The sequence below is a fragment of the Patiria miniata genome, unplaced genomic scaffold (genome assembly GCF_015706575.1).
Source record: "Patiria miniata isolate m_02_andy unplaced genomic scaffold, ASM1570657v1 HiC_scaffold_19, whole genome shotgun sequence".
NCBI lineage: Eukaryota > Metazoa > Echinodermata > Asteroidea > Valvatida > Asterinidae > Patiria > Patiria miniata.
In genome coordinates, this window is record NW_024037057.1 from 1,633,766 (window position 1) to 1,657,701 (window position 23,936).

General features: G+C 39.8%; 1 protein-coding gene across 1 annotated transcript in view; it reads left to right on the forward strand.

The window, feature by feature from the left end:
* Window positions 1-1,892: 1,892 nt before the first annotated feature.
* The window catches only part of LOC119725298 (cullin-associated NEDD8-dissociated protein 1-like), a 45,081-nt gene continuing 23,037 nt past the window's right edge, over window positions 1,893-23,936 (forward strand). Inside the window, exons 1-17 of the mRNA XM_038196674.1 lie at window positions 1,893-2,079; window positions 5,434-5,535; window positions 6,930-6,997; window positions 7,209-7,321; window positions 7,844-7,944; window positions 10,624-10,690; window positions 11,092-11,190; window positions 12,750-12,876; window positions 14,489-14,597; window positions 15,177-15,233; window positions 16,168-16,274; window positions 17,493-17,647; window positions 17,763-17,877; window positions 18,226-18,411; window positions 20,852-20,963; window positions 21,274-21,367; window positions 22,201-22,318. Coding sequence (XP_038052602.1) covers window positions 2,038-2,079; window positions 5,434-5,535; window positions 6,930-6,997; window positions 7,209-7,321; window positions 7,844-7,944; window positions 10,624-10,690; window positions 11,092-11,190; window positions 12,750-12,876; window positions 14,489-14,597; window positions 15,177-15,233; window positions 16,168-16,274; window positions 17,493-17,647; window positions 17,763-17,877; window positions 18,226-18,411; window positions 20,852-20,963; window positions 21,274-21,367; window positions 22,201-22,318 — 1,772 coding nt within the window. The 5' untranslated portion in view covers window positions 1,893-2,037. The remainder of the gene's footprint in view (window positions 2,080-5,433; window positions 5,536-6,929; window positions 6,998-7,208; window positions 7,322-7,843; window positions 7,945-10,623; window positions 10,691-11,091; window positions 11,191-12,749; window positions 12,877-14,488; window positions 14,598-15,176; window positions 15,234-16,167; window positions 16,275-17,492; window positions 17,648-17,762; window positions 17,878-18,225; window positions 18,412-20,851; window positions 20,964-21,273; window positions 21,368-22,200; window positions 22,319-23,936) is intronic.

Sequence of the window (23,936 nt, forward strand, 5' to 3'; positions counted from 1 at the left end):
ACAGCTTGTAGTGTCATATCCCCCAGCTTGTGATCTGCTAGAATTGGCTTCTTTTTTGTGGGTAATTTGCATGGTGTAATATTTAGACTTGTTGAACTTCATTTGCCATCGTTGTTCCCATGTGCAGAGGTGGTCAATATCATTTTGAAGATCCTGTCTATCGTTGATGTTGTCTATCTGTCTGTAAAGGATACAGTCGCCACATAAGACAACCATTATTATGGGGGGTCTGTCATACTTTTACTAACATTAAAAAGCGACGGGACCAAGAATTGCGACGAGACCCCGTCGTTTGGTCCCCCCCCCCGGCCTCCACACTTTTTTTGCCCCCGAATAATATTGTAGCCTACAGTTTATAGCTCAGGATAGCTGATTCAATGACTCCAAACTCAACCCCCCCCCCCCCCCCCCCCCCCCATTAGTCAGTTTTGTCGGCAAAATCATGGTGCTGTCGGCAAAATAGATAATGAAGAATGGAGAAGGAAGGGGAAAGGAAAAGGGAAGAAGAAAAGATGGAGAATGTAAATAATAAGCACCGCTGCTCAAAACCCCGCGAAGCTAAAATCCGGCCGGCCAACCCCATGATGGCCAAAGATTATACATTCTGACCGGTGGGCCCTGGACCCGATCCCCACGCCATCATGGCTACGTGCTCCGCGCTAGCCGCTGGCATATAAAAAGTTCCATAGTCTGGGATCAGGGAACGGGCCTGAAACAAGATATGAGCACACGTACTGAGCGTGTACACGCAGTTTTGCGACGAGCAAATGTCCAAACTTTCTCAATATGATTGGGCAATATTTTGATAGGGCCAAATCCGTTTTCTTTTCTTCAAAAAAGGGACTGTCCAGCTACTTGATAATTAGTTTTGCAATATTGCAATGAAATGAAAATATTTACTGCATTAAAATTCATTAAAAAAACCCAGGATTTAAAGTGCATTTCCCATTTGCTTAGACAAAAGCTTAGACGATTGGCGAATCTGACTACTGCTTGACTATAGGCTAATGCGTATTTTTTAATCCATGCTTCTGTTTCACAAGAAAACGAAACACGCTGCAGTAAATTAAATTGGCTGCCATTTTTGACGATTTTTTTTTTTTCAAAGGAAATTTTGTTTGTAAGATAAGACTGCTGCACACAACTGTGTTTTAGGGCTGGGATTTGAAGCGAGTAGCAAAACCCGAAAGTTAGCCGCGCCGTCGATCGACACGTCCATCGACAGACTGGATGCACTCGACTCCTCCCATCATCACCCCTCTGTGCCGTTCTGACTTCTGAGCCACTGTTTTAGTCTTTTATTCATAATTTCAAATCCTGTTTGTCGGTGTTTTATTCTAACCGTTTACACCGATTATAGGCCTATTTTACACGCGAAATTGTTGATTTCACTAATGCAAGTTTATCACCACTGAAGAGAAACAAAAGGTTGGCCATGGTCGGGAGCCGCGAGAAATTCATGGCTTTCAGGCCTGCCCGGTAGGGCGGTAGAACCTTTATGGGGGCGGATGATACCAAAAACTGTTTCCAGGTACTTTCCTTTCTTTTCTTTTCTTTTATTCTCTTTTACATTATTTAAATTTGTGAAGTGTTGTTGCAAACATTTATTTTTGCCTTTACAGAAGTTTAACCTGCATGACTTATCGGCATCAAACAGGAACCTAATATTTGTTTTCATTCATTCATTTCATTCATTAAGGCTTGTCTATTCTAGGGTGGAATAAGCTCAGCAATTTACATGAATACTGTTTTTCACCGTTTTCCCAGCGAATTACCACCACCCCACAAAAGGAAAAAAGAGGCCGGCTCTTCCTGTGACAACAATCGATCAACTAAATCTTGTCGGTGCATGTATTGCGCCCTCTTTTGATAACAGTTTTGTCACTTCAAGCGCGCACGCGCACTTTGTTAATGTGGCCGGCCATGTCTGCTAGTTAGTGGTAGACAAGAACAGAAGTTTTGGTTGAATTCTCTGCTCTCTACTTGTAAAATTTAAATACAGGTACTAGAAGTCAGCTCAAGAGAAATAATTGAACCATGGCGAGTGTTTCTTATCACATCTCCAATCTTTTGGAGAAGGTAAGTAAAGCAGGGTTTTATGTGAATATTGAGCAGTGACTTGTCTCGAGTCAGATAGCTAGCACAGCACAGCGTTTAGTTCCAGTTTCACTTTCAGTGTCACACAGGGCGGTCCTACTAAAAATGCGGTAATCCTTACTTTTAGGACCCTGTTCCTATATAGGAAGGGAAAGACTCACCAAAACAGTTGATTAAATGACACTCAAAATTGACATTATGATATTTCTTGGCACATCTGAACAATTGGCAATGACACCTTCTTCAGTTCTTGAACATGTTGAATATCATATCAGCAGGTTTAATTTTGTGGAAAGAGGGCAGGGCTTTGATTTATGAGGGAAATTCAGGGTAAAAGACGACGATAACAACCAGAAAACTGACTCAAAAACCAAGATGGCAAACATGAAAGCTCGATGTGATGAAAACTCGATGCTGATCAGCTGATGGGCTGATAAAAAAATAAACATCTTAATTTTTTTTTAAGCAGCCAATCAGCATCGGGCTTTCATTATATAGGGCTTTCACGCGTGTGAGAACTACAACATGCACGTCTGACTGCGAAAAAAGGTAGGAAAGTCACATTTTCTTTGAAAGTGCTTTCAAAATTACAACTAACATGAGTTTATATGAAGAAAAATGACTGCTTTAGCCTGCAAAAGTCACTTTGGAGTTTGGTACTGGACAGTCATCTGCAAAAATCAGTTTTGAACAGAACTGAAACTCGTAAAAAATAGAGGTGTCCTAAAAGTAAGGATTACCAAAAATGCGTCAACAAGCATCAACTGGCGTCAACAAACTTCAACAGTCGTCAACCCAGCGTCATCAAATTTTGTAGACGTTTTGGAAAATCAAAAACAGCTTTATATGGTAGAAATGGCAACAAAGAACACCTTCAGTAGTGATGCCAGAAACGGGATTGACAGGATTTGTGACGCGATGACAGGATTTTTAAATTATTAACGGTTGGTATGCAAATTAGAGCTTATTAAATATTCATAGATTCCAAATCTTCCTGTCACAGGTGTCGGTCATAAATATTGTTGTATTTTATAATATTTTTAAATGAAATCAAGTAGGCCTAGTACATGTTGTGTTTTTAATTATTCATAGATTCCAAAATCTTCTGGTCCCAGGTGGCGGTCATTAATTTACTTTATTTTATGATTTAAAGGGAATATACATCATTTGCTTTTAATGTAATTTTCAGAAATGGATGGAATTGGGGGTTGGAAATATATAGCAAATATAGTTACACTGACTTTTTTGAGGTTTTGGGTTCGAAAATGCTATAAAAACCAAGAAAACAATCATTTTCCTGTAGTCTGGTTCCCTGACTCCATATAAGAAGAAACAGAGCAGTTTACATACATTGGGGAATTGTAAGGTCAGGGAACAAGTCTAGCTGGCTCGTACCCGTTCATAGGTTTGTAATCGATTGCAAACAAGTGCGATGGTCAATTGGGGCCAGTATTTGAAAATAAAGCCAGTTTTTTCCAACGCTGATCGGCCGATCAGCGTTGGAAATTGATACAAAAATACCACTTTTCTTGAAAATGACAGTATACCAGGTGCCATGATTTTACAGGATGCTTTACACTGTCATTCACTAACAGTCCAGCAAGGTATTTCAAAATGATTTGGTAGTTTTATTTTTTGATGTTTGCAAATGTTGTATTTTCCCTTTAACATTGTTTAAGAAAAATGAAATCAGGTTCATGTTGTATTTTTCTCTATAAATTGGGTTAAGTAGCTTATTTATAAACTCGAAGTTCCAAATCCCCTTCTTTTTGGAAACAAAAAACTCCCCCATATATACAAATGAAAGAGTCCGCAATGCTATACACACGTGCAAGATGGGTATGGACAATTGTTTGTTACAGGGTACCTGTATTTGTATTCAAAACCCAAAATTGCGCATGAAAAGTAAAATTTCGGATGAAAAGTAAAATTTCCCGTTCAATTCCGAGAGCTCCCCTCGCGATCGTGAACACGTTAAATTTCCGACTCGTTAATGTTAATGTTAATGTTTGAACGACGCGATGTGGTCTTCATGCCCAGCGTACATTCGATAAGTTGGGTCCAAGTTACTCGGACTGTTCAAAAGCATATACAAAATTGTTGATGCTTGTTGAAGACCTGTGATGCTTGTTGACGCTTTTTGACGCATTTTAGTAGGACCCCACACAGGGTACCGGTTAGGCCATGAGAACATGGAGAATGAAAGTTTAAGATTTGCGTCCGAAAATTTTTCAGATGACAGAAGGCTTTTTCGAAAAAAATGTTCCAACCTGACGCCACTTTTTTCTTCATATGTCATCTTAATGAAGGTCAGTCATTGCAAAAAAAGATTATAAGACATGAATCTGGGACTGAAAAACATTTCCAATTTTGTTAGGAAATACTTTCTTGACTCTTTCTTGAAAATTGTCTTGACTCTCCATTAGCCCAGTGGACTCCCTTACCTCCATACGTATGGAGGGAGTCCAGGATATGAAGTTGTCAAAACAGGGCGAAAATTTGTTTTTTTTTATGAAGCCAATTTTAACGTCCATGTATTCTATGTGTCCTTATCTATGGGAACGGGGGGGATAAGAAATTCCACAAAGTACGATGGACGATGTAATCCGGAGAATAAACTCGAAAATAACGTTAAATTGTGTTGACTGTTGTGATTGTAGACTGTGCTTCATTACAGAGTTCGTACACTGTGCGCCCAGCGCATTGGTGCTGCGTGCATGCAATACGGACGCGCGATTTGTAAACTCTCATGCGCTGTGTGCCAACCACTTTAGGAGTGGCAAAAGTAAATATTCCATTGTTAAATGCTGAAATTACATGTACACATGTACATGTACTACTAGGCAACATTTAGCCTATGTACATCCTCACAGACAAAAAAAGTGTGCTTGATGTGAAAAAAATTGCAATGAGAGTTGGGTGACCTGATGAGTCGCGCCTGTGGAAAAAAAATTCACAAACTTTTGGACGTAAACTAAATAAAAAGACTAGGCCTACCGCTTTCGTTCTTTTTTTCCCCCCGACATTGATGAGACACTTCAAAAATACTTCTGCTTCTGGTTACACAACCGACCCTATTTTTAAGGCCGGGTGATTTTACGGCTTAGTGCAGACTTTTATACCTCACGCACTGTGTGCATTGGTGTGGCTTCTGGCAGTGTTAGGGTTCAATTGGTAGGTATGTTTTTGGGTAAATACCAGTGTTCCTACCTGTCTTTAAAGGCAGAGTAAGTGTAATGGCAAAATATTTGTATCAAGTCCCATGTGATGTCATGTACGTGTACGCTTTGAGATTTCACTGCCAATTTATAGGTGTTTATAACTTTTCCATGGCAGATGACATCTAGCGACAAAGACTTTCGATTTATGGCTACCAACGATCTGATGTCTGAACTGCAGAAAGATTCTATCAAGTTGGATGATGATAGTGAGAGAAAGGTAAGCCAAATAGTAAGGACTGTTTGTTCATTGTGGTTTGCCTATGGTAAGATGCATAGAGATTGGGCCAAAAAAATGAATAGTTCTGCTTCCGGTTACCCGACCGACCCTATTTTAGGCTGCGACCCTAAAAAATTTATCGGCAATTCCCAAAAAAAAAAAAATAATAATAATAATAAATAAAAATAAAATCTTGTCTTTTCTGTCTTCACAAAATACCTCTCAACAACCCATTTGCATCAAAAAATGCTTGTATTTATTTGTTTTCTTACTTACATTCGCTTTTTATCAAAAGAAACCTCCGTTATTTTTACAAATTCGCTTCGCGATATAACTACTTCGCAATTCGATGTCACGGTGACTATAATCACGTGGCGACGACTGGTACCCGCCGCGCTGCGCAGGGGCCAATTTAGAAGACATGATGAAAATGCGGTAACCAGTCCATAGCTATGCGACCTATAGCGCGCTAGTGCAGGCCACTGTCAACTGGTCGGATTCGACATCGTAAAAATGCCAAGAAAACACCGATGGAGAAAGAACATTTTCGCAAGTTAATTTACAGAATTGATCTAGCTTGTCTGTATATGTGTTTTCTGTGTTCAAGAGTTCATTTTGAGATCGCACTACTCGTATTTGGAGTGATACATGCCGCGTGTTTCCCAAAATTTTTGACCGTAAAAACACGTCTGTCAGCCCATGGTGGGCCACTCGCCACACATGCACGCCTCACACACCTCGGAGTTTTGGCCAGCTCTCCACGTCTTGACTAGCGTTGTGCATATGGTGCGAACGACCTGAATTATTTTTTGAAATTATCGAACGTAAATATCTTGACAATAATTAAAGGTAGGTTTTATTCACTTTTTGTGGCCATTTTGTGTATAGCTTTCGTAGTGCAATGGAAATAGTTCAGGCTAAAACTTTGCATATAATTGAATACCCCATTCAATCTGCATAAAAAAAATTGGCAAAAAAAATAAAATTCCGACCGACCGACCCTATTTTTGAAAGGCATGTAATCGAAAGCAGAAATATTTTTTTTTTGGCCTTGTCACTAACTTCCCCCTTTTGTAGGAAATGTAGTAGTTCAGCTTGTAATGTTCAATATAATATAATATTGTAATATCACTAACACTGATATACATGTACAGAATGCTTATTTGCACCCGTCAGCATGATCATTTTTTGCATTACTACTACAGTGTATGTAATTTTTGTGTTATTGGGCCATTTTAAAGTAGTTTTGATCATTCTTACCCAATCTGGCGCCCCCCCTTTTTTTGGGGGGGGGGGAGGAGGGGATAAAATGGCAAGGTTTTCGAAAGGAACCTTCTTGACCATTTGTGACAAGTTAAATGTAATGTAATCATTTATCATTGCTTCTTCCACAGGTTGTCAGAATGTTGTTGAAATTGCTTGAAGATAAAAATGGGGAGGTGCAGAACCTTGCAGTGAAATGGTTGGTTGGATACTTGAATCATGAGTTTGATGTGTAATATCATTTGGGTTTCTGTCTGCATATATTTCAGCAATCATAGTCATTGTTTATATCATGTTACAGTGCATGTTGTATGTTTATTTTCTTGTATGAAACACTGTACTGTATTCATATTATGAGATGTGTACAATTGCAGCTACATTTGATAAGAGATAATGTTTCCTTGTTTCAGTCTTGGTCCATTGGTTTCTAAGGTGAAGGAGTATCAAGTTGAAACCATTGTGGACAATCTTTGTAACAACATGTTATCAGAGAAGGAGCAGTTACGAGATATATCAAGCATTGGTAAGCCTAAAGCATCCCACCTTTAGAAAATGGATTTTGAGTTGGATATTGGCTGGGTTTTTTGTTTGTTTGGCTTTTTGGGGGTAATTACCTGTTGGTTCCATGATATGGACATGGCAGCAATTCTGCATAAGGTTCCAGGGTTCACTCAGTACATTCATGAAGTGTGCAGCATAGCTCTAATGAATGGAGAAGGTTATGTCTCGACCCCAAAATGCTTGTTTGTCAACTCAAATTATCAACTTGAAGGAATTGATCCTGGCTTTGTGCACATGCTGTTGGTCCAACACCGCAAAGCAGTCTATTTTATGGATAGGTACATGTATGTTACACCGTGTTTCCTTGAAAATACACTTGAAGTATGAGTGTGGTACACAAATGTATGGGGTGTGGTCTATGGCCATTTGTAATTTTCAGGGGATAAAGTGTATTCCTTGCGGTTAGCTGGGAATAAATGATACTCACATGTACATGTAATGTACAAATTGAGATAGTGACATTGATATTGTTTGATTGTATTAGGACTGAAGACTGTGATTAATGAGCTGCCTCCTGCATCCAGTCCACTGGCTGCTAACATCTGTAAGAGTATCACAGGAAGACTGACTAATGCAATCGCAAAGGTAATTATCAAGCTAAAAGTCTAGTTCACAGTAGGATCTATTGTGTGGCCAAACATCACCAACGATTGCCCACACATGAAACGGCGGAAGCAGCATTGGCAAATGCGTTCAGGAGGTTTAATATTTTGTGAGCTGCTGAATGTCAGTGTCAGGATAGCTTAGTTTCCTTCTAGTTCTACCACGTTGTGGATCCCATGTGAGTTAGCCATGTGAGTTGTCCATAGGCAGTGACCATCAGACCCATAGACATATAATAAAACCTAGACAAGACATTATCTGCTTTTACATTGTAAATTCTGTGAGCAAATCAGGCTGCGTCACGTGGCTTAATTACGCAATGCGCGAATGTCATGTATATGGCTTCGATTTACGCTCATACTTCTTAGTTATTCTATACGCGCAGCATTTTGCTCACAGGCGCAATAGCAAATGTCGTGTCTAGGTTTTATTATATGTCTGTGATCAGACCAGAGGAGTATCAGTTGGTCTGTTGTCCATAGGCAGTGGCCATCAGACCAGAGGAGATATCAGTTGGTCTGTTGTCCTTAGGCAGTGGCCATCAGACCAGAGGAGATAGTGGTTGGCCTGTTGTCCATAGGCAGTGGCCATCAGACCAGAGGAGTATCATTTGGTCTGTTGTCCATAGGCAGTGGCCATCAGACCAGAGGAGTATCATTTGGTCTGTTGTCCATAGGCAGTGGCCATCAAACCAGAGGAGTATCAGTTGGCCTGTTGTCCATAGGCAGTGGCCATCAGACCAGAGGAGATAGTGGTTGGTCTGTTGTCCACAGGCAGTGGCCATCAGACCAGAGGAGTATCATTTGGTCTGTTGTCCATAGGCAGTGGCCATCAGACCAGAGGAGTATCAGTTGGCCTGTTGTCCATAGGCAGTGGCCATCAGACCAGAGGAGATATCAGTTGGCCTGTTGTCCATAGGCAGTGGCCATCAGACCAGAGGAGATATTGGTTGGCCTGTTGTCCATAGGCAGCGGCCACCAGACCAGAGGAGTATCAGTTGGCCTGTTGTCCATAGGCAGTGGCCATCAGACCAGAGGAGTATCAGTTGGTCTGTTGTCCATAGGCAGTGGCCATCAGACCAGAGGAGTATCAGTTGGTCTGTTGTCCATAGGCAGTGGCCATCAGACCAGAGGAGTATCAGTTGGCCTGTTGTCCATAGGCAGTGGCCATCAGACCAGAGGAGATATCAGTTGGCCTGTTGTCCATAGGCAGTGGCCATCAGACCAGAGGAGATATTGGTTGGCCTGTTGTCCATAGGCAGTGGCCATCAGACCAGAGGAGTATCATTTGGTCTGTTGTCCATAGGCAGTGGCCATCAGACCAGAGGAGATATCAGTTGGCCTGTTGTCCATAGGCAGTGGCCATCAGACCAGAGGAGATATCAGTTGGCCTGTTGTCCATAGGCAGTGGCCATCAGACCAGAGGAGATATCAGTTGGCCTGTTGTCCATAGGCAGTGGCCATCAGACCAGAGGAGATATCAGTTGGCCTGTTGTCCATAGGCAGCGGCCACCAGACCGAGTCAGGGTTTCAAAAAGTTATACCCAAAAATGCACTCGTCCTTTTATTTGGCATGGCATTTTTCATAATTTCATTTTAAAAATTTATTTTCAGATGCCAAAAGAGAAAATAACTTAAAATATAATCATAATGGATTAACAGTGAAAAGGGTGTGTGAAAATTAGATGTACTGGCAGTAAAACGATTCATTGAATTGAGACATCAATAAAGATATTTAGGAGACCCTGCCTTTTTACTTGGATGCTTGGACGCTTTTATCATTAGAAGTCTTTTTGTAGGTAAAATCTCCCCTTTAGGCCAAAAAAAAAAAGTCTCTGGTTTCTGGTATGCGCGCGCGTCGCCGCAGCCATGCGCGTCGGCAAAATGAAAAAGGTTTTTTTTCAATACAAGATGATGTCTCAAAACCGCCAAACTCACTGGTTTGACTGGAATTCTGCTGCTGCACAATTTTAACGTGTTTTTAGATGGGGTTATGATCGAGAATAAGCTTTATGTGGCCTCTCTGGACTCCCATATATTTGCACTAAGTTTAGTCGGGCACCATTTGCAGTCATCAGCCGACATTTGAAGCCAAAAGAAAAAAAAAAACAGGTAAAAAAAAAAAAAAAAGCCGCGTCGCCGCACCACTTTGGGGCAAGCTCCATACCAGAAACCGGAGACTTATTTTTTTTGGCCTTAAATGGGTACTTTGAGAATTTCGGGTTTAATCACATTAGGCCAAAAAAAAAAAGTCTCCGGTTTCTGGTATGGAGCTTGCCCAAAAAGTGGTGCGGCGACGCGGATTTTTTTTTTTTCTTACCTGATTTTTTTGCTTCAAATGTCGGCTGATGACTGCAAATGGTGCCCGACTAAACTTAGTGCAAATATATGGGAGTTCAGAGAGGCCACATAAAGCTTATTCTCGACCATAACCCAATCTAAACACACGTTAAAATTGTGCAGCAGCAGGATTCCAGTCAAACCAGTGAGTTTGGCGGTTTTGTGACATCATCTTGCATTGAAAAAAAACCTTTTTCATTTTGCCGACGCGCATGGCTACGGCGACGCGCGCGCATACCAGAAACCGGAGACTTTTTTTTTTTGGCCTTATGCAGCAACTGTAATATATCAATCTTCATTGTTCGTTCTTTTTGTGGTTTAGCAAGAAGATGTGTCTGTCAAGTTAGAGGCGTTAGATATACTGGGGGACCTTCTCATCCGCTTTGGAGGTATGTAGTATAAAACATAAGTATTTTATGACCCTAGTCATAATATATTGGATGTTACTTTGGACTAATAATAGCACACTGAAAAATCTTGTTGCAAAGCATAACAGTTGGTTGGTTTTACAAGAAGACACAAGCCTACTACCAATGCTATGAGCAATTACATTATTTTAAATAATCATTTGTCACATTTCTTATTCTTGCATGTTATTGGAGGCTTTGACAATTACGAAAATACTTTTGGAAAGAAATGGTTTATGAGTTTTATGTGGTGCTAATTTTGAAGATATACACAGGTGATTAGACTGTACACAGAATATATTGTATTTTGCTTTTAGGAGGCTTTATAGGACACATTGAAACCTCTCATGGTACAGGTTAACAATACTGACATTTCATTTCAGGATTGTTGATGAGTTTCCACTCGGCAATACAGAGTGCTTTACTACCACAGCTCAACAGTCCCAGGATGGCTGTACGTAAGAGAGCCATCTTAGCACTAGGTAGGTATGGACAGGATTCTGTAGACAATAATAACAATAATAATAAATGTATACATAAGCGCTTTTACAAGATAGATCAAAGCGCTGTACAAGAGAGGACTATGATGTCATGAAAAAGAAGCTTTTAAGACGTTGCTTGAAAATGGTGACAGATGGGGAGTCCCTGATGTTGATGGGAATAGTGTTTCACAGTTTGGGGCCAGTGTTCTGTAGTTTGGGGCCAGACTAATCCAGGTATGGAATGGTTGTACACTTAGAGTGGTACCCAGTAATGTCAGAAGCATTGTGCTACTGATGATTCAGAGTAACCCTGTGAGATCCACAAATTAATGGGCTCAACATATGAGATACATATATTACTGGCAATTGAGTTTGAAATTTTTATAAGTTTAGAGAGCGCAGGTATTGTAAATTATATTTCTTCAAAAACTAGAAAGAATAGAGAAATTCTTATTAACTTCCCCCTGAAATCTATCGGAAATTCATTTGAGAGATCCTTAAATTTAATAGGCTATTGTGTTGTAATCTGTTGCCATTTGAAGAGAGATCCAAACTTAAATTACATTGAGTTCAACTCTGGAATTTATTCAATGTTTCTGTACGAGGGAGGTAAATAAATACAATAAACGGGTTTATTCTGTTAAAAAAAAAGAAGCTTTGTTGTATATTTTCTCCTAGAATTTATTTGGAATTTGATTTAGGAATTTCTGCAACCTATGGGTATTTTCAATTTTAAATTTTTATTATTATTTTTTTTTGGCTCAAAATTTAAAAGAAACAAACACATAAAAAGCTGACAAAACTCATAGTTAATAAACCCATTGGAGAATATATTTGAACATTGAATGGGATTTCTTTGAATGTAATGAGCTGAGGTTATTAAATGTTTTGAGTAATAACAAGAGATGCAGACAAAATTGTATTAATGACACCTCCGGAATGTATTTTGTGTTGCTGTATGATTGACGTCTGTTGAATATACAGGCTTGTGATTATTCTCTTTTCATTGAAAACTAACATTTACCTCATGCATTCAGGAAATCCAAGGGGGTGGGGGGGGGGGGGTTGGGAGGCTGTTATATTATTAATTTTAACCCCATAAAATTTATGGGGAATATTTTTCATTCATGTTTAAGTATAAAAAGATAGTAATATCCAACCTGGGGGGATGGGCTAAACAGTAACTATGTTTTAATTATTGATAGAAGAAGTGTAAGTTAAACAGTTAATTAAATGGTTAATTAAAATGGACATGCAAAGCCCCAGACTAAGGTCAACTTTTTTTTCAATCAAACGAATCTGCTCCCATGTTTCAATAACAGGGAAAACTTTATTTCATTACATTTTTTTAGCAGAGCACGGACTAACGCACTTTAAATTATATTAGAACATTCACATGTCTGCTTTTGTGTGAACTGCTGAAGTATCCACAGCCAGCGATGCAAAATGTGTTTGTCAGGATAGTGGTTGGAAACATCAATGTCTTCGTTGTTTTATGTTTAAAAATACCATCTTAGCAGTATGCTTTGTATCTTAATATTGTTCTCATTTATCATCAGGTCATCTAGTCATGAGCAGTAGCAATAAGCTTTTTGCTGATCTTATGGAGTTCCTTATGACTGAGCTGCGGGAAAACGCGAACCCATCTACAACCAGGACATACATACAGTGCATAGGTGCAATCAGGTATACTGTTTAGCTGATTACAAATACCGTTTTAGTAAAAGATGGAAACACATCTATTTTTACACTTGTTTTGGGGCTGCCGAATCCAAGTATGCTGGATACAAAGTTGGTTATTCAGATTAAACTAAGAGCCTTTCTTTTGATTGACGCATAGACCATTAAGTGCATCTTAAATAGGATACGCTTCCTGACTGGCAACCAGAGTAGTATGGGCTAAATATGTTCATGTTCAGTAGCCTTTACTATAAGTTGTGCTGTCGTGTTTTGAGCACAGCATTTTTGGAAGTCCAAACTGTAGATTGTTGCAGTAATTCAGTCTGGATAAAGAAATAAAAGCATGCACAAGTATCTCAGTTGTACAATCAAGATACCTGCACAGGTTTCCAGTAGTCCTAACTGCATGTGTTGCAGAGCAGCAAACCACGTTAATATGACTTGACTTTGTTAAATGGTGATCTATTCTGGTTCTACAATTCCGTACGTCAGCATTTGGTTAAATTCGGACAGTCCTATTTTAAGTGACTGCAGCTCTTGGCTTAATAATAATAATAATAGTGGGTATTTATACAGCTCACGTATCCACCAGGTACTGGCGCTCACAGCGCAACATCATTATTACCCCTGCTCATTGGGCCCATGAAACATTCCAAATACCATCTTGTTTCCCTGGGGAGTATACAGCTCGATGCTGCCTGTTACGCGCAAGGAAGCTAATTCAATCACAGTGACCATCTCTACCCTCACAGGTACCCATTTACTCCTTGGTGGAGAGAAGCAATGAGTGACAAAGTGCCTTGCCCAAGGGCACACGCACCACGAACCCAGGCTGGACTCGAACCCACAACCTGCAGCTTTACCCGCAGACCACGAATCCAATGCCCTTAACCACAAAGCCACAGCACTCCACTTCTGGAGTGACTTCTGTGACATAGTGATGTGATCTCTGTTTCAGAGTCATTCAACTGGTTCTTCTCAGAACAACACAACTCACAAAGAGACATAATTCACATGGTATTACCGCAAACCTCCTAGTGACCATGCAAACCCTTAAGTCTCATTCAACTTGAGCTTGTTTGTAATGATCCATGCTCTAATATACATCACACATGCTTCAACAGCAGCACAAGCAACATTATACAATTGTTATCTGTTTAGATGTAGTCCATGGCTTTTTGAACACCCGAGGGGTGCATTTGGCACCCGAGGCAAAATGTCAATTGCCCCAGAGGGTCATTTGCCCAAGATGCAAATGATTCTGGTTGTCATGCGCACACCCTGGGGCACATCATCTACCTTGTACGCATTCTACATGTAGGTATGTTGTACAAATCAGCGTCATGGCTGTTCTAGCTCTGTTATACGAAGCAACATCATATTTGTACTATAATGTCCCTTAGCGTTGTGTGGCTTTTGGCAGTCAAGAATATGAAGATGGTGTTATGCATTTCAATTTGGCTGGGCACTGTTAAAAAAATTTTTTTTGAAATACTCCCTATGGGTTCTCATATTAGACAATATGAGAACCCATCAGCATGAAATATAGTTTGTCATCCACAAGTTTGATATATATACTTGCATCTATTCCTTTATTGTGACATCTCCTTGGTTACAGTCGCCATGCTGGTCACCGAGTGGGGGAACATTTGGAGAAGATCATGCCTCTGATTGTCAAATTCTGCAGGATTGATGATGATGATGAGCTACGAGAATACTGCATCCAGGTAGCTAATACATAGAGATAGACAGCATGCACACATTTTATCATGGTTGTTTCCTCAGTAAAGAGAAGTAGCCTTGATATGGGAATTGTACTTGGTGGCTCGGAAGTAAGAAATTGAATTGAATTGGACAGTTTAAGGTTAGGATAGCTTTAACAGTATCCATGTATGAACTGTAGTAGTGGATTGCTAATATGAAGTCATTGAGAGATGTAATCACTTTCATAAAGATCAAGTATTTCAAATTAGGTTTTGCCCTTCACGGACATTTTTAAACACTGTATTCTCAGTGTGTTACCTCCCGAGTGAAAGTTGGAAAAAATCACTCGGGTGAGACTCGAAGTCTCGAACCCATCTTATGATAGATAAAGTATTTTATTAGAAATCTGATCTGAATCACCTGCTCTTTGAACGGAAAGAGGCATCAACCCATATTTAATATTCTTCTAGCACTTGCTGAAATTGACTGTTTCATTGATCATGACCACAACTGAGTTGATTCCCAGTTTGGAATGATCCTATGATTTTGGTGTTGGGTCACTGAAGCTAAATAATCACTCTTGCATGTTTTTTCTTTGGCAGGCTTTTGAATCCTTTGTCAGGCGTTGTCCAAAAGAAGTGTCGCAACATGTCTTGACTGTAAGCATGTTCATATTATTTTAAAATCTTAAGGTCATCAAACATTCACTTTATTCCAAGATACTGGTATCCAGCTGGGTAACACCTGACATGCCATTGTTTTTGTCAGCGCAATGTGAGCTGTCAACTAGTACGGATTTTCCGTATTTTGTACGGAAATTTAAAAAAATACAGAAGTACAATTTTTTATTATAAATATTTTTTTAAATGGCATGTAGGTCTAATAAGAAGAACTCTGACCAAAGGGTCAAAACATTTTCATTTTTCTAATTTCAGAATAAAATGTTGAAACAGGAACAGAAATATGAAGCATTATATAAGTTATGCCGTTAGTTTCAGCTAACTACTAGTATTAATATGTAGTGGCAATTTACTTAGGCTTTCAAGCATTATTCATCAATTATGAAAAAAATACTGATTTGGGGATGAAAATACAGATTTTCAGCTTCAGGAATACTGATTTTGGAATTTGGAGGTTGGCAGCTCTGCTTCAATAAATCCCTAACTCCCTAGTGGGTGTGCAAAATCGTATTGGAATTGGAGGATTCAGGACTGTCAGGGTTATCTGAACAGCAACTCCCGGCATTTGCATTTTGGGCTTGGGTTTCTTTTATGGGTGCCCGGGTACCCGTGTTTTGCTTCAGTAGGGTACCTGGTTCCTATACTACCCGTAAATGCACACCACTATGCACATGGCAGCCTAGACGTCATGAGGGGCTCAAAGCTTTAGACTGCTCCTTCCATTATCATTGTGGCCATTACCTTGACGTCTACCAGTACTGCATAATTGATTGCCTTCATTCAATGGAATTAACAATGCAGTATAATGCCACAGTATCACTTTGTCCCCAGGAGTAGCCATTTCAAGCCAAAGTATAAACTTGCCATAAACAAGGAGTGGTTAATTCACCTGTAATATTTGCTATTGTTTCAGATCATTGAGTTGTGTCTACAGTATATCTGCTATGATCCAAACTATAACTATGAGAGTGACGAGGATGAAGATGCAATGGATGCAGATGCTGAGGAAGAAGAAGAGGGGTAAGACCATGAAGCAGCAATATATGCTAGCTGCTGTATCTTGCAGCAGACTACACATTGCCGGCAGCAATGCATGCTGGCCACTGTATGATCATGCAGCAGTCCAAGCATTGACGGCAGCAAAGCATGCTGGCCACTGTATGATCATGCAGCAGATTATGCATTGACAGTAGCAATGCATGCTGACCATTGTATGATCATGCAGCAGACTATGCATTGACAGTAGCAATGCATGCTGGCCACTGTATGATCATGCAGCAGTCCAAGCATTGACGGCAGCAAAGCATGCTGGCCACTGTATGATCATGCAGCAGATTATGCATTGACAGTAGCAATGCATGCTGACCATTGTATGATCATGCAGCAGACTATGCATTGACAGTAGCAATGCATGCTGACCACTGTATGATCATGCAGCAGACTATGCATTGACAGTAGCAATGCATGCTGACCACTGTATGATCATGCAGCAGACTACGCATTTACGGCAACAATGCATGCTGGCCTCTGTATGATCTGCAGCAGTCCAAGCATTGACGGCAGCAATGCATGCTGACCACTGTATGATCATGCAGCATACTATGCATTGACAGTAGCAATGCATGCTGACCACTGTATGATCATGCAGTAGTCCAAGCATTGACGGCAGCAAAGCATGCTGGCCACTGTATGATCGTGCAGCAGACTATGCATTGACAGTAGCAATGCATGCTGGCCACTGTATGATCTGTAGCAGACTACACATTGATGGCAGCAGTGCATGCTGGCCACTGTATGATCATGCAGCAGACTACACATTGACGGTAGCAATGCATGCTGGCCACTGTATCATCATGCAGCAGTCCACGCATTGACGGCTTCAATGCATGCTGGCTGGTTAGGGTCAGGGCGGTTAGGGTTAATATCCGATAGTATGGTTTGATTCACTATTGCATAATCAGTTACTGTACAATGTCTAGATGGAACTAGAGATTTTCGGTGAGCAATATCGTTTAAAAAAATTGTCTAGTGAACCGTATGTGGCATCCTATTATTTTGTAGAGTATTAACACACACTTTTGTAAGGCAGTCGATGAAATTTGTACAAACAGTTTAAATTCACTTGTATGGATGTAAATCAAGGGAAATCGCTCAATCAGTGTTATGCATTGTAGCAGCAAAATTCTCCAACATTCTTCAACATGAACCAACTTTCTTTAACCTCAATTGTGTGTGTAGGGAATCTGACGATGAGTACAGTGATGATGATGACATGAGTTGGAAGGTACGGCGCTCTGCAGCAAAATGCTTGGAGGCAATCGTTGGCTCCAGACATGAAATGCTGAATGAGTTTTATCGTTCAGTCTCGCCAGCTCTTATTTCAAGATTTAAAGGTATGTTTGTAAAGAGGCTATGATCAAGATGTCTAATCATATCACACTTTCCCACACTCAACATTTTCTGATGGTCAACTGAGTGAAGCATTGACGGTCAATTTATATCTTGCAGAGCGTGAGGAAAATGTGAAGTCCGATATTTTCCATGCCTTCATAACCCTGCTGAAGCAGACCAAGCCAATTGTGACAGGATTTTATGATCCAGACTCCATGGAACATGAGGAAGGGTTAGTGTTAGTCTCCTTTTTTTCCTGATTACTTGTTTAGCAGATATTCCTTACTCAGTTGGTCAATCATAATGATGCATAAGACCAGACTGACTATCATCATGTGTTTGGTGCAGTATTTTTCGCAGAATCTTCTGAATTGGATGTCATCTATTTTTTCTTGTATCACTCTTGACATAAATACAGAACAATCTCTGATATGAGATATCCAGTCTTCCTCGGGATTCAATCTTTCAAAGTCAAGTGAATCAAGGAATTGAATGTCGGTGGATTTTAGGCAATAAGGGCTATTGGAAAGTCACTTACACATGTTCTCTTTATTCAAGTCATATCTTGATCCCTACTCAGGCCAATATCAATGTTGAGGCTGCAAGTTCCAGACATCGTTCGTGCCTTGCATAAACAGATGAGAGAGAAGAGTATCAAGACTCGTCAAGGTTGTTTCTCTTTACTGACCGAGTTGATCAGTGTATCACCAGGAGCGTTGGCAGAACACATCCCAGCCATCATACCTGGTATTCAATTCTCATTGGGGTAAGCAAGTCGGCTTGTTAGTCATTACACATTGAGACTTTAGCTGATTTGATGAGCATATGCCACTTAAATGGGTGGGTCCATGTGAAAAGGGCAATTTATACCTAAATTCTGTTCGGTAAATTGTATGGATACCCCAATTGTTTCGATTCGCTTAAAATGAATGTGTAGGTGCATTGCTTGACATAGAACTGCCCCTGTGTTGACGCTCATGGTAACATGCATTCAATAAAATTGCCTCTGGCCAATAATTGAAACAATGCAGAATAACCTGATGTTATTACTACGTTGTGAAATGCTAATGACAAATCAATCTCAATCTGCTGTATACAGAGTGTGCCAAAAAAAGTGCAACATTCTGACAACAAATAATTAAATCTGTTTAATGTTTTTTCTTCAATGAAATTATATATTACATGAAAGCCTGACTATTTCGCAATCCACTCCTTTTTACCCCATTCCATTTGGGTCCCTAGATCCAGAAATACAATCAATTAAGTGAAAGGGTGTACATTTTGCTTGGGGCACTCTCACCTGTGTTGTCACCAACTTCAATGCCTATTCAATGCTTTATGCTAAGTTCACACATTCCCGATTTTTAAGACGAAGCGCCACGAATAATAAGTCTTGAGTAAATCGGGGAATGGTTCTTGGCTGCCTCGGGATGATTCTGTTAGTTCGATGAAAGATTGTTAAAGATCGGGAAGCGCCCCAACAATTTTCAACATGTTCAAAACTGTCGGGGTGATTCGGGAACCAATTTCAATTCTTGGATTATTCTTGTTGTATTTGTAACTAATTCTGGGTATTCTTACAGCATTCTTACAAGTTTCGCACAGTTATTCTTGGTGGTAACAGTCCAGAATCATGCGGAATCATTACGAATGTATCAATATCATGTATGTATTCGGCTTAATTGGGTCTGATTCGACTTCCAATTCGTACCTAGTTCTTGATTATTTCTGTTTCATTCTTAAGTTATTCTTACAAACAGCGAATCGGGGCTAATTTCTCCCAATTGCCATCAAGAATTTTTATTCGGGATAGATCGGGGTACTCGTGGCAATAATTTGAGAATGTGTAAACCTAGCATAACCCAGATTCAGCATGTCCAGCTGAGAGTGGCCGAGTAAAATGTACACCCTTTCACTTAATTGATTGTATTTCTGGGTCTAGGGATCCTAATAGAATGGGGTAAACAGGAGTGGATTGAGAAATAGTCAGGCTTTAATGTAAGTCATAACACACCTCTTGCTGGTGCTTCATCCTGGTTGGCTGAAACACGGTCACGTGTGGTTCACTTATATAGGCTAGTGCATGAAATTCACATCAGCATGAACTAGACGTGCGCCAAGACATCACGCACGCGTAATTTCCGATCGGGCACTACACTCAAAGGTTTTGACCGATTACATTGCCCTCTAAAAAACTCAAACTCAACAACTGAAGCGACGACACTAAAACCGTTCCTATAATTGTTGAATTGCTCACAGTTGAAGTGCTTATAAGTTAATTGGAGTATTAAAACAGTTGAAATATAAAACTTAGAAAAGTTTTTTTTTTATATTTTTTTTATATTTTGGACAAAGGTGAGTTATAAAACACATGCGGACTGGCATAATTTGGTTACTAGTGCATGTCTGTGCCCCCTCGGGCCTGCCTATTAGGACCCTCTTCTAGTCACTCACAGTCCCTCGGGGCGCATAGACATGCACTAGTAGTGACCTCATTCATGGGCGTCGCGAGGGGGGGGCAAGGGGGGGCACTTGCCCCCCCTGGAAAAGCAAAAAAAAAAAAAAAAAAAAAAAGGAAGAAAAAAAAAGAAAAGAAAAGAAAAGAAAAAGAGGCGCGAAGACAAAGTGGTGTAAATTTAATGAGTTGGGGGGGGGGGGGCAAAATGTCCCTGCCCCCCTTTAAAACTGATAAATCGAGAATGTGTTGAGAAATACAAGCATTTTTTGGCAAAACAATTTTTTGCCCCCCTCTAGAAAAAATCCTGGCGACGCCCATGACCTCATTGCCAGTCTATATGTGTAGAATATAATTTCATTGAAGAAAAAAACATTAAACAGTTTTAATTATATGTTTTCTGAATGTTGCACGTTTTTGGCACACTCTGTATCCGGTTCGTTAGTGTGACGTCACCTCCAGCACTTTCTGCACGATTGGAACCGGAAGTTAACGCAGCTCGAGCGGTTGTAGCCAATGAGCGCTAGTAATCAATGGTGGGTGCGCGTGAATGACGTTTTTACTAACGAACCGGATTGGATGTTTGGTTTGATAGGAAGTTAAACCTAAAGTTGAATGCTGCACTAAGTTTGTATATATGTCTATTAGATTTGCTCTACATTATATCAGAAGTATTTTCCGGTTAAGTATGGTAATATGTAATTTTTTCAAATGGAATCTTATGCTCATTCTGATCCTTTCAACTACACAGGGACAAGAACAGCAGTTCCAACATGAAGATTGATACATTATCCTTTCTGAATTGTCTGATGGTGAATCATAGTCCACAGGCCTTCCACCCTCATATGGCTGTTATTGTGCCTGTAAGTTCATTACATTTTCTCCTCTTATGATCGCCAGGATGTGCCATGGAATTGTTTGTTTTTTATTACATGAACGTCAGGTTGAAACTAATTGTATATTGGTAGATGAGTATGATGTGTGTTGCAGGTCATTACATGATATTCCTCTATTGCTTGTAAATTATCCTAATGTATTTGTTTTGATATTAATGAGTTATTTATTTATGCTTTTAAATATATATTTATCACTAGAAATGACACCCAAGCATTTGTGTTAACAAGATCGAATGATTGAGTGTCTGATAGATTGCTGTGCTTTGCGTGTATACAGCCAGTTGTTTCAGCAGTTGGTGATTCCTTCTACAAGATCACCTCTGAAGCTCTCTTAGTCACACAGACTATTGTCAAGGTCATCAAACCACTCAGTAAGTTGCTGCTTGTCTCCATATTCTCACAGATTAAAGTGATTGGGTTTATCATTATAAAACACCGATACTTCATCAAGGCAAAAATATAATATTTTCAAAGAATCTTTTTGTGAAAAATAATTGCATATTTTATTTCATGGGTTTGACTTTCCAACTGCTGACTGTCATGAGTAGGCCACTCAGTAGGCCTATACATTCCATGTAATTCACCTACGATCATCCCCTAGAATCAACCTATGTGGCATTTATTGGCTCCATGCGCCAACAAAGAGGGTGCGTTTTTACCACTTTTGAGAGCCCCGGGATGGGACAGACGGCGTGTGCTTACTATGGCGTACTGGTTCGCTCGACTTCCTAAATGTATGCATGACTTCCTAAATGTGCCAAAGCTATTAGCCACAGTGTCTTTGCTTGAGCGTCAGGCGTCATGGGCATGCAAATACGTTCAAATTTAACTTGCAATGGTCTCCCAGACTATTCCCCGTCACCAGTACTTAGGATCATTCGAAATACGTAGTGGATGGATCGGGATCCAGTCTGGGTCACCTCCAACTCTCCTTTTCTGGTCGTTGAAGGGGTACTTGGCACGGAGCCCATAAATCGTCAGTTTGTTAAGTGAATGTTTCGTCACTTTGTAAAGTGGACGTTGGCTGCTTTACGTATGGACTTGACAACGTTCTGATGGCCAAGTTGATATTTAATTGGGCTGCAACTTCTTGGCCATTGTGCGATGAGATCGTAATATTTGAGCTATTGAAGTCTTTATCTATTGTAGGGAAACACTGATATTTCTAAGCAAGTTTTGGTTTGGACTTATTCATTGTGATCAGATACAGAGACTACATTTGACTACAGTGCCTACGTGTTGGATCTGTACAACTGTACATTAATGAGACTGAAAGCTGCTGACATTGATCAAGAGGTGAAAGAAAGGGCCATCTCATGCATGTAAGTACTTACCAATTACATCGTGTATGACTGGAGCTTATAGGAACTATTCTGCATTGTTCTAGAAGTTTAATGCAGTGTATCTTGTATGCACAAGGAAATGTATGCTCTTGTTATTTGAGTGGATGCATCAGCTGCAAGTAATATTATATTTGGCAATTCCACGGTGACTGACGTTACATTTTTACAGCCTGCAGGCAGTTGAGTCTAATCTAGATACAAAACCAGTACATTCAACATTTATTAGTTTGGCATGAACAATAGATGGACCTGAACATGTCTTGTGATACAAACACATCAATCTTTCCTGTCCATCCTCAGCTTAAAAGGGCACTCTGTTTACTCTGACTGACATCATATAAAAAGACGCCAAAAAAACCCCCACCAAAACACTTGCACAAAATTGAAATTTCTCTTTAACTTTAATGCACAACAGATTAAGGATGGGACTTTACATTTAATCCTTTTAAACATTTAGTAAAACTATTAAAATTTTCAACGTTTAACCTTTGGTGTACTTGTATCTTTCCTTGAAAATATAAAAATATAATACTGTATAATCAATATGTTTACTTGCTTGCAGTTTCGGTTGAATATTATGAAGAACTAAAATATAACAGAATTCTAAATGTACCCAACTTCCCAATGTAGGCAACATACATGGAATGCATTTTTGTACAATGTATTTGCATTACGAAAATAATGTAAAATCAAATCAAGGTAATTCTTTTTTTGTTCATGTATGTGGCAACATTTGCACTTTTCAGTTGAGGAGGAATTATCAGTGCAATATCCTAAATTTAAAACAGACCCATTTCAGTGCTATGATTGAACATGTAAACAGACTGCAATGTCTGGTGGAGATGGTTGCCATTGACATGATCATTGACACGGCTCAGAACCACCTTGTCTAAGATTTTGGAGAGGAAAGGAATGTTAGATAAGGTGGAACAGTGGCTTGACAAAGGGAACATGGAAAAGTGCCTGTAGATAATGAGGAATTAAACAATGTAAGTAATGTATGGGACAAGGACATGAATAGCCTTTAGCAACCAGGTAGGCATAGGATCAAGAGAGCAATAGTTTTTGGGTGTGCCACTGACAATTCTGTGTCTGCTGGTCATCAACCCAATCAATATTTGACAGAGCAATATCTGAGGGAATAATAGAAACTTGGAATCATTGGATTGTGACGTAACAAGCTGTGAATTACATGTACAATCAGCTCAGATAACATTTTAACAATTTTGGCGGTAAAGAAATGGCCAAAGTTGTGACAAAGATCTTTACACGACCTTAGTTTTACTCGCGGCCAGTTTCTCTCTGAAGTATGTAGCTTTGGTAGTCTGGATGAGATGTGCTAGTACAGTGAGTTGCGATTGATAATCCACTTGAGGAATATCCAGCTTGGTCTTTTGCCATTTCCACTCAAGTCATCACTTGATTCGTCTTGCTTCATGAATATTGTTATTGAACCAGGGTGCTCCATTGCGTAGTGTGCGATCAAGAATTCGCAGTGGACATTGAATGTCAAGGATTTTTTGAATGGTGGAATAACAAAAATCGACCTCGTGGTGGACATTGTGAAGATTAGCAAGCGCTTGAGATTAGCATTGAC